We start from the raw sequence: 9,818 nt of genomic DNA, 5'->3' as shown, positions 1-9,818 counted from the left end.
GAGCGGATCGAGCGGATGGTCAGCGAGGCCAAGAGCAAAGCCGGCGCCGACCCCCGCGTCCCCCTCCGCTCGCTGGTGAGCCCCCCCATTCCCCCCACCGCGCTCCCCTGGGACCAGCATCCTCCCCAAGGATGCTCCGGCTCCATGTCCCCCCCCGGGGGTGACGGGGACCCTCCGGCGTGGGACAGGGGCTGTCCCTGAGCGGGGGTGACCAGAAGGACGCCATCGGCAAGCTGATGGAGGAGCTACACCGGCGCTTCCCCCACCTGAGCCAGAGTTACTACATCACCACCGACGCCGTCGGGGCCATGGCCACCGCCACTGACCACGGTAGGGGACAGCTCGCCCCACGGTGACAGCGAGGGGGACGTCCTGGTGCCGGGGAGGGGGTGACTGTGCGTCCCCCTCCTCTCGCCGGCTCTGACCTCACAGGTGGCATCGTCCTGATCTCGGGTACCGGCTCCAACTGCAAACTCATCAACCCCGACGGGTCGGAGACGGGCTGCGGTGGCTGGGGACACATGATGGGCGACGAAGGCTCAGGTGAGGCCGGTGGGCAAGGGCTGGTGGGGGACACCGGGGGGGTCTCAGCCGGCTCCGCGCTCCCTCCACAGCGTACTGGATCGCGCATCAGGCTGTGAAGATGGTGTTCGACTGCATGGACAACCTGGAGGTGCCGCCGCATGATGTCGGCTACGTCAAGCAGGCCATGTTCGACTACTTCCAGGTGCTGCTGGGGGCCGTGGGGGGGCTCTGGGCTGGCTACTGGGGTCCTGGGGGCATCGTGGGCTGCACACCAGGGTCTGGGGGATGCTCCAGGGTCCACAGCAGGACGGTGTGGTCCCGGGGGGCTCTGGGATGGCGGGGTCTGCAGGATGCTCCAGGCTGCACACTGGCACGGGGGGGTCCCAGGGGCTCCGGGCTGGGCGGCGGGATCCCGAGGGGGTCTCCTATGCCGGCAGCCGGGATCCCGAGGGGGTCTCCTATGCTGGCAGCCGGGATGCGGGGCTCACCGGTGGGTTCCAGATCTCCGACAGGATGGGCCTCCTGACGCACCTCTACCGCACCTTCGAGAAGTCCAAGTTCGCGGGATTTTGCCAGAAGCTGGCAGAGGGTAGGGAAGCCCCTTCCCTGGGGGGCACGGGCTGTACGGGTGGGGGGGCCAGGCCCCGGGGCAGCCCACCGCTGGGGTGATTGGGGCTGTGCCTGTCCCTGCCACCCTCGGTCCCCGCCTGGGGACTGTCACCCCTTTGCCGTCCCTCCCTGTGACGGCTCCCCGGACCCGATCTCTGCCGCCGGCGCACCCCTCGCCTGCATCAAGGGGCTTGTGGGGAGCCGGGCGCGAGCCCCGGTGGGTGCAGGGGTGCGGGGGGGTGTCCCAGGTTGCGTTCCCACTCCCCCCACCCCGTACCCAGGCGCCCAGGCTGGGGACCCGCTCTGCTGCCACATCTTCAACAAGGCCGGCGAGGTCCTGGCTCGCCACGTCGTCGCCGTGCTGCCCAAAATCGACAGGGTGAGAGCCGACGGGGACGGGGAGGGGGTGCGTGGGGCGGGGGGGTCCCGGCTCTCACCTGCTGCCCCCCGCCTCCGCAGAGCCTGTTCCTGGGGGAGCTGGGGCTGCCCATCGTCTGCGTGGGCTCCGTCTGGAACAGCTGGGAGAGGATGCAGGCGGGTGAGCGGAGCGATGGGGGCTGCTGGAGGGAGGGTCCTGCGGTCCGTAACCCCACCCCGCGTGTCCCCCTCCCCAGGGTTCATCCACGTGCTGGCGCAGGCGCGGGAGGAGGCCCCCGGCCACATCTTTTCCCGGTTCAGCCTCCTGAGGCTGAGGCGCTCCTCGGCGCTGGGGGGGGCCCGCTTGGGCGCCCGGAACGTCGGCCAGGCTCTGCCCTTGGACTATGCCGGCAACGTGGACGTCTTCTACACCCACATCTTCTAGCCCTGGCCCCCCGGGGACGGAGGGACCCTCCGCAGGCGGCGGTTGGGCGCTTGGACAAATGGGTTTTGTAATTTGGCAATAAAAAGGTTGCATTGCCTGACGGGGAGCCGGCGCGGGGGCCATGGCGCAGCGTGGGGCCGGGAGCGGGGCTCTGCCGGAGGGGAGCGCTCCGGGCCGTGGTGAGGCTGCTGGAAAATGAAGAAAAACGGATCTTGAAGGTTCCTGTTTCAGCCCGAGGAGGACGGGCTGCCGTGGCCGTGGGGTGCTGCCCACGCCTGCCCGGCACGGACAGGGAGCGGGTCTGGTGCTTGGGGGGCAGCTGGACCCAAGCAGAACAGGAGGGAGGAGCTGCTGGGGAGGAGGAGGAGGACGGAGGACACCTTTGAGCTCGAATACCCAGGGTGCAAATACCCAAAGGATGCTGGAAGCCAGCGCTCCCACAGCAGAGCCCGGGGGGAACGGTCCCACGCTGGGGGTAACGGAGGAAAATCCTCCGGGAGCCGGGACTGAGACATCTGGTGTTGGACGGAGACCCTACCCCTCCTCCAGGCACGACTTCCGCGGCGCTCCGGTCCAAAAAAAGTTTATTTTTAATAACGCATTGTCTGAAATTTACAGCACGTCAGAGGGTGGGTTGGTTGGTGGGTTTTTTTTTTTGGTAAGAAATCAAATAGAAAACAGAGAAAGGGCGATGGGGGCTGGGGAAGCTGCGCTACCGCTACGGAAGAAGTTTGCCCGGCGTACAGCGGCCCTGCCCCGTGCCCCGGCTCGCGTCCTGCAGAGCCCCGGGCACAGCCGGAGCTCCGGCCCCGGAGCGCTGAGGGCACGGCTTGTACAGAAAACGGGAGAACTCAACCCAAACCAAGCCGTGCCTCTGGGCAGCAATATTTAAACCGGGGAACTTCAACAGGCTGCCGGCTCCAGCTGCTGTCGTGTCGGGGGTTAGTGCTGGTTTTAAGCCCGGCAGCCAGCGACGGGAGAGCTGCTGAGATACAGAGCGGGCTGTCCCGCGCTAAATCAGCTCAAACCTCCGCTCGCCGTTAGCCTTTGTGGTCCGCTAAGCCCGGGCCCTCCCGCTGAGCTCGCCGATGGCCGCCGGCTCTGCTGAGCGAATGGAGACGGCCCGAGCTGTCAGCTGTCGAGTGGCCATTAGCTTCCATCTCTGCAAACCCTGCAGGGATCCGTACCCCCTCCATTAACGACTCCGTTTAAGTGAAGGGAATACTGGAAAGTAACTGCACCCGGGAGGTGAGATTTACATAGATGAGCAAAAGCTCCCGTCCGCGTTGCTACAGCCAGTAACTATTTTAATCGTTGGGCCGTGCACCGCACCGAGAAGCTCCTGCTTTCTCCGGGTACAGATTTCTGACCCTGGCCTTCCAAGGGAGCCCACTAAGGACGTGATTTACAACACCAGAAGTGCCCAGGGCCGGGGTTCAGGGAGCTGAAGCCCGGCCAGCTCCTGCCGATGGGGAAGGAGGTCCCCACGGGCAAGGTCACCCGACGGAGGCACGGATCCTGCTCACCAACAGCTGCTCCGGCGGCTTTCCCTTGAATGCTGCCCGCCACCAGAGCCTCGGCAAAGGGGACTGCAGGGACCAGCATGAAGATGCTGCCCATCACCTCCCAAAAACATCCTTCCCTACCTATGTCTGTGGGTGCTCCTCAGGGCTCAGACTCGTCTTGACAGAGGATCCCTCTCCTCTCCCAGGGAGGCTGCTTGGCACCAACTCCCTGCCGCTCCGCTCTGCTGAGAACGGGCTCTATTCAGTTTTTCTTGGGTTTATTGCAATGAGAGATGAAGGTACAGATGCTCCAGAGCCGCAGCCCATAGTGCTGGATAAGCTCGAGAGTCGGGGGAAATTCTGGAAGGAGAAGACGTGTTTTGCAGGAGCAGCCCTTCCCTTGGGATGGACGGCTGGGGTGGTGTCTGAGGGGTCTGCTCTCCCCTAAGAGCTCCCGCGACTGATGAAGCAGGCAGGGCTCTGATCTGCCAGCAGAGAAGCATCCGAGTTAGTGTTCGGCACCTACGGGAGAGCCGGGGCAGCTGCCTGGAGGAACTTAGGGTTTACAGTCTTGTTACACTTCACCTTTCCTTTAGCAAAAGAAACCTGGTTTAACGGAAACAGGGAAAGCCAGCGCAGCTCCCGGCCCGGGCTCGCTGCCTCTGCGGAGGGAGCAGGCGGGCAGGGGGATCCCTACAAATTCTACTTAAACAAGAAAACATGACTTTTCCACTAGCAGGTTTGAAGCACGCATCGAAATGGGCCTCTGAAGCAGGGGGAATGCTGGACTCCAGGACAGACCTAAGGGCCACAAGTCCTAGAAAGCAAAAACTGCCAAAAAAAAGGTGATAGATGATACAAAGGAGGAGTTTAAAAAAAAAAAAAAAGAAAAAAAAAAAGAAAAAAGGGTACTTGAAGCGTAGAGCAAGATTTCGACACGTTGCAGCAACTCCGCTAAGACGCAGAGTCCAGCCGGGGGCCGATCCTCTCCCTCCTTCCCCCCCGCCACCTCCCCCCGGAGCAGGGACACAGTCTTTCCAACGCCTGCCTTGATGGTCAGTACTTCACGCCGGGCACAAACTCCTTGGCGTCTGGATTCAAGTTGCTTTTGCTCTGGAAGAGAAGAGGGAGGAGAGGGGTGTCCATCAGCAGTCCAAACGCCGGCACCCCCCGCCAAGCATCACTCCACAGACCCACACCCCAAAGGTGCCCCGTCCCGGCGGCCGCTGGCCGAGGATGCCGCCACGGACGTTGGGCTTTCGGCGGGGGGAAAACAGGGGAGACATAAAAACGCTGTGTTTATGTCTCCCTGTTCTTGCCTCGGCACAGGGCTGCTGGCGGACGTGCGGCGAGGGGCAGGCGGCTGCTTTGTCCCCACCCAGGGGAAAGCGGCTCAGCCTGAGCACAGTCAGCAGGGCTGGGCCAGAACAACCCCCACCGTGCTGGTCCATACGGCCCTGCAGCACATTCCTGCTTTTCACTGCTGCTCTTCCAGCTACTCAGCAGGTTTTCATCACTCTAAATATCTACATAGGCTCAGCACCCCTGGAGCAGACCTGGCTGATCCTCACGTACCTCTCCAGCCTGCCAGGACACCCCAGCTCTGCCCAAAAGGTAAGAAAGGTCCTGGCTTGCTCTAGGACCAAGCTCACGTGGAAGTGGCAGCCCCATCCCACAACTTCTGGAGAGCAAGTTCTGCAAAGCTGGATACTTTTGTCTTCAGGATACGTGGCTACAATGAATAGCCTTGCAGAAAACTCCGAAATGCATCGTCGTCGGTGGATGAGTACTGGCTCTTGCACCGACACCCCACTGCCACTCAGGAAACCCCCCCAAGGAAATCCACCCCCCTTCCCAGGACAGGTCCTCTGCTCTTCGTCAGACCTCGCAGCAGGTCCTCCGAGACCCTTACCAGAATGTCCTCCGAACTGTGGCTGTCGCCAACGGAGAGCCCGTTCAGCTGCTGCTGCAGCTGCCCCATGCCCTGGGGCAGGTCGCGCGATGGAATGAACCAGTCCTGGTCTTCTTCCTCCAGCATCTCCTGGAAGCAGCGGTCGAGAAACTCCTGCTCCTGCAGCTCCTCCTCCACCTGCCCAAAGACACCCGTTAGATGCAGGAACAAACAACGCATCTTGCTGTTTTCCATACGCTGTCCCCACCTGGGAAAAGCGGAGCCTGCAACGTGCCTACCTCGCCTCGGCATCTGCCCGTGCCTCAGAAACACTGCAGGTAGAGCCAGAGCTGTATTTTAAACCCAGATGAACGCAGCTTTGTCGACTTGCCTGCAACCAGCCCCAGGAAGTGCGAGAGCACAAAACCTGGCACCTTTTGAGCAGAGCAAAGCCGTGCTCAGGCATCGCTTCCCGGCCACCGTGGACCACCGGGGCGGGGAGATGCAGCCCGCAAGCCCACGGCAGCAGGCGAATCCAGAAGGGAATGGGACAGGATTTACGGGTCATGCAGATGCATCAGCGCACGCACAGGGGGTCAGGCTGCCAGGCTCCTGCAGAGCTTGCTGCAAAGTGAACGGGACGAGTGGCAATAAAACCCCAACCGGGACACAGCGCTAGAGGTGTGTCGTGCGGATCCTCTGCTGCGGAGCGACGCTGGAGCTCTCCCAGCCTTCCCGGCTCCCCCTGCTTCGCCGGTTCGTTAAACCGGCTCTGCTCAGTCCGCTCGGCAGACCGGTGCTCGACGCAGGGTGGCAGTCGGCTCCCGTTGAGTGCACCGTGGACGACGCCATCTCCGCTGCAAGAAATCTCCTCCTGAGGCCAAGGAAAACCAAGGGACCTGGCTTGGGCTGCCGCAGCAGAAAGCTGCTCACGCAAGGCTGTGCAGGCGAAGCGGAGCAGGAGAGACGGGCAGGAGGGGGGTCCGGGGGGTCCCGTCCTTACCCTCGAGCAGGCGTGTACTGTCAGTGGGTCGCGTTAACCAGCCGCTCCCATCTTGCAGGCTGGTTTTCTCTGGATGCTGACTCGAGCCAAGCAAGCGAGGCAGGGAGCTGGGCAGCCCGCGCCGCTGCTGGCCTCCTGCTAAACGGGCACGTGGTTGCCAGAAAATGAGCAAACGGGGCGACAGCCAGAAAACAGCATGATTTTGAGCAGCTGTTATCGAGTCCAAGAGGGCCGAGTGAATCCATGAACCACAAAATGCTCTGAAAAGCTTAAACCCTTCCCTTTCACGAGAAAGCAGAAACCACAACCGAAAGCAGCTTGCTGGAGGGAAAAGGGGAGCTCTGCAACCCACTGCCGCCCGTACCGCAGCCCCTGAGACGGGGACGGGACAGCGGCGGGCTACCGGGGTCCCACTGCCCCGCCACGGTGTTTACAGGGGCCTATCCGTCACCAACGGCTTGGGAAGGTAACCCTGGTAAACCCACAGTGCTATCAACTTTCGGGTTATTCACAGCCAGTCCCTGCTATGTTTTAAATCACATCCAGGAAAACTCCTTGCGAGGATGGTTAAAAGCTCTCTCACAGTAACCAGCCTTGGACACCATCTCCAGCCTCAGCTACTGGGCAGCTTCTCTCCACCAGCCTTAGAAATTGGGTCTGGCCAGGGGAAAATCCGCTTTACCGCTAAGCAAACTGTCCCACCGCTCTCCTCAACTAGCTTTCCAGAGGCTGTGATGATGACGATGACTGCCCTGGGATCCTACGCTTCTACAGGACATGGATGCAGCAAGCCCAGAGCTTTGTGCATCTCGCAACGCTTCAAACCCAGGTGAATATTCCCTCTCCTCCGAGTCTCGGCGCTGCTGGCCGTACTCTCGCCACAGCCCAGAAGCGTCATGCTCCCCTTTCCCCACTAGAGCCTCTTCGGTCCACGCAAGTGGCCGTCGAGGCCAATGCCAGCGCTGGCTGCGAGCCGGGGACGCGGTGATGACGTCGGTCCTGCACCAGGGGACAGGGAGGGGGAGATCCTGGATGCACTTGCACCTGCACCTACCTGCTACCCCTCTAGCCAGAAACCAACAACTCCTTTGCACTGCATCATGACAACCTGAACCAGGGGAGAAAGGGTTTAGTATTTGCTCAGGGCTCTTCTTTGGCTTCCTGAGGTATTTAATGCAGCTCTGTCACCTCCTGCCCCAGGCCCTTCTGCACCAACCTCACCTGCTGTCAGCACAGTTTCTTCTCTGCACCAGAGCCCACCACTCCCTTTTTGCCCTCCGGGATGTGCTGGCTCCACGGGAAAAGGAATGTCGCTAGCATAAATAAGGGAGAACTGTGCCAAGAAGCTCCGTGGTTTCCGAAAACACTTGCCTGTTCCCCTTGCTCAGGGCCTGGTCGGCAGGAACCCTTGCGGGGGGGGGCGAGGAAGCAGCGTGGCTTCAGAAAGCTGAGGAAGATGGAAGAGAAAGTGGGTGTGGGGGAAGATTCAGCCTCGGTTCTTACAGCAGCCCCAAGCCACTGGGGTGTGCACGTGAAGGCAGCAGAAGCCACCGCCGCCACAGAAAGGGACGTGCCTGCTGTCCCCTGCTCCGTGTCCCCATCACCGGTGTCTCATGCTCCCTCAGGGCACTCAGGAGCGCCTCCGGCCAGGCACGCGGCGCAGCGGCCCGAGGATGGCTTCTTCCGGGAGCGCTGCCTTCCGTCAGGCGAAGATCCTGGTGCAGGACAGCTCTCCCTACCCTGGCTGGTGCCCCCCAGCAGACACACGGACTTCAAAGCCCTTACAGAGTGACTCCAGCTTCTGTATGAACCGTTTTCCCCCCGAGCAGCGTTTCACCGGGCGCTGGACGAAGGGCTGAGCTCCCGGGGCATCGCTAAGGAGCTGAAGTGAGGGCTGGCAGCGCAGGGAAGCACGGGCGAGGATCTCGGCGACACGGAGCCCAACACAAGGGAGCTGAGGTCTTGGGTCTGTTTTCCTCCCTCCTCCATCCCCCTCCGCCTTGCCTTGGCCGCCACTCCTCCGCCCCGGGACGCTCCCTCCGGCATGGAGCCGCAGTATGGTTTGCTTTGCACTTTGCCTTCATCAGGCTTTTAATCAGGACAGCACTTTACAAACATTAACTAATTAATCTCGCACATTTCCATCAGCACAGCTGCTTGTGGGGGCCGGCTGCTGCCTGATCACGTCATTAAATAAAACAAAAGCCTTGAGTCACAGCCCGCTAACAATCGCTAACGTGATGCGGGGCGGCACAGGCGGCTGCCGCACACTCACCAGGCGTTACTGTCAGCGGGCGGCTGCAGTTCCCTCCTGTGGGAACAAGACTTAAGTATTACCATATGGAGATTTTCTGCTGAGAACACCAGTAAAGCTGATGAAATCCTCCTTTGGTGAGCAGGGGTGCAGTGGGGACGTGAAATGCTTCTGCCCGGCCTGCCTGCAGCTCCGGCGGTCTCTCCCTGCCAGTCCCTGACACCCTGCTGATGGGAGCCTGGTGCTTGGCCATGCTCGTGGGGACGTTTCAGGGAGGGGACAAGTGTCCAGGAGAGCTGAGGTTTCCTACTTGTAGCACAGTGCAGCTGGCTGAAGGGACAAGCTCCTTCCTCACCCAGGTCAAGCTGGCTGACTTCTCCCCAGCCACTGGGATGATGGCAGGAAGGACCAGCGAGCCTCTAGCAAGCTCGCTCGGGCTGCCCTGGCATTTGGATGAAGACCTGAAGCATGAGGAGGACACTACGCGGCTGCTCCCTCTGCTCCAGCTGCTGGGCTCGTGTCATTATTCCACAAGCAAGAGCTGTTCAAGTCCCACCATGATCTACCAGAAGCTCTCGGGAGCTTAGCTGGCCATTACGGACACAGCATCCAGTGGCCAAGGCTGCTCCACACTTATTTGGGACTGCTTCACTGAAATGGAGAATTCTACTCAAAACAAGAGGTACTAACTGCAGGAACAGATAGCCGGGCTACAAACACACTCAAATTTTGAGCACTGACTTATATTCTGGTCCTCTCCTTCCAGCCGAGCATGCGGAAAGTGAAGGTCTCTGTTATCACAGCAAAGCACTGGAGAAGATGACAGAGCCATCGCCATCCCTCTGAGAAAGATCTTAGAGGATTTTTTTCCCTGACTTTATCCATCCCATGTCCTTACAGGCAGATCCAACATAAACAGGATGACTCTTCTCTTAAGCCACCGTCTCCGTGCAGGGCCTGCGCCGGCTGTGACTCACATGCACTTCATGGTGCCCATCAAAGGAAACCTCTCCCTCTTCTCTACCCTCGCCTCAATTTTAGCTGCAGAAACGTGGAGCTGGCAACCACCCTCCCAGTCTTACCTGTCGGTTGAAGTCTTCTTCATTCTCCATCCACATGTACTCTGCAAAGGGGTTGTTTTCCTTTTCATCATGGCCATTCACTACTTGGTCCTCTTTGGATTTGGGACTGGACGCCGTCGTACTGGCGAGGTCGGAGCCATTCATCAT

At 60.7% G+C, this 9,818-nt stretch overlaps 2 protein-coding genes across 2 annotated transcripts; one reads left to right on the top strand and one right to left on the bottom strand.

Moving 5' to 3' along the window:
* Positions 1–1,991, top strand: NAGK (N-acetylglucosamine kinase). The gene is made up of 8 exons (XM_081999748.1): positions 1–75; positions 189–330; positions 433–543; positions 615–727; positions 1,027–1,114; positions 1,416–1,513; positions 1,594–1,672; positions 1,749–1,991. The coding sequence occupies exons 1-8, from the start codon at positions 16–18 to the stop codon at positions 1,934–1,936; spliced, it is 879 nt and encodes a 292-aa protein (XP_081855874.1). The 5' UTR covers positions 1–15; the 3' UTR covers positions 1,937–1,991.
* Positions 1,992–3,902: 1,911 nt separating this feature from the next.
* On the bottom strand, positions 3,903–9,818 carry PAIP2B (poly(A) binding protein interacting protein 2B; the record flags this gene model as incomplete). Its single annotated transcript, XM_081999390.1, has 3 exons — positions 3,903–4,554; positions 5,354–5,530; positions 9,672–9,818. The coding sequence occupies 3 exons, from the start codon at positions 9,816–9,818 to the stop codon at positions 4,498–4,500; spliced, it is 381 nt and encodes a 126-aa protein (XP_081855516.1). The 3' UTR covers positions 3,903–4,497.

The sequence above is a fragment of the Phaethon aethereus genome, assembly GCF_964289735.1.
Source record: "Phaethon aethereus genome assembly, chromosome: 4".
Taxonomy (NCBI): domain Eukaryota; kingdom Metazoa; phylum Chordata; class Aves; order Phaethontiformes; family Phaethontidae; genus Phaethon; species Phaethon aethereus.
Note: the sequence above shows the minus strand (reverse complement) of the source record. Positions and strands in the feature narration are given on the sequence as shown.

Excerpts from the sequence above, each read along its gene's own strand:
- NAGK (XM_081999748.1), top strand. The coding sequence starts at position 16 with ATGGTCAGCGAGGCCAAGAGCAAAGCCGGCGCCGACCCCCGCGTCCCC. Across the intron at positions 76-188 it reads GCGTCCCCCTCCGCTCGCTG|GGGCTGTCCCTGAGCGGGGG; the intron begins GTGAGCCCCCCC and ends GGCGTGGGACAG. Across the intron at positions 1,115-1,415 it reads TTGCCAGAAGCTGGCAGAGG|GCGCCCAGGCTGGGGACCCG; the intron begins GTAGGGAAGCCC and ends CCCCGTACCCAG.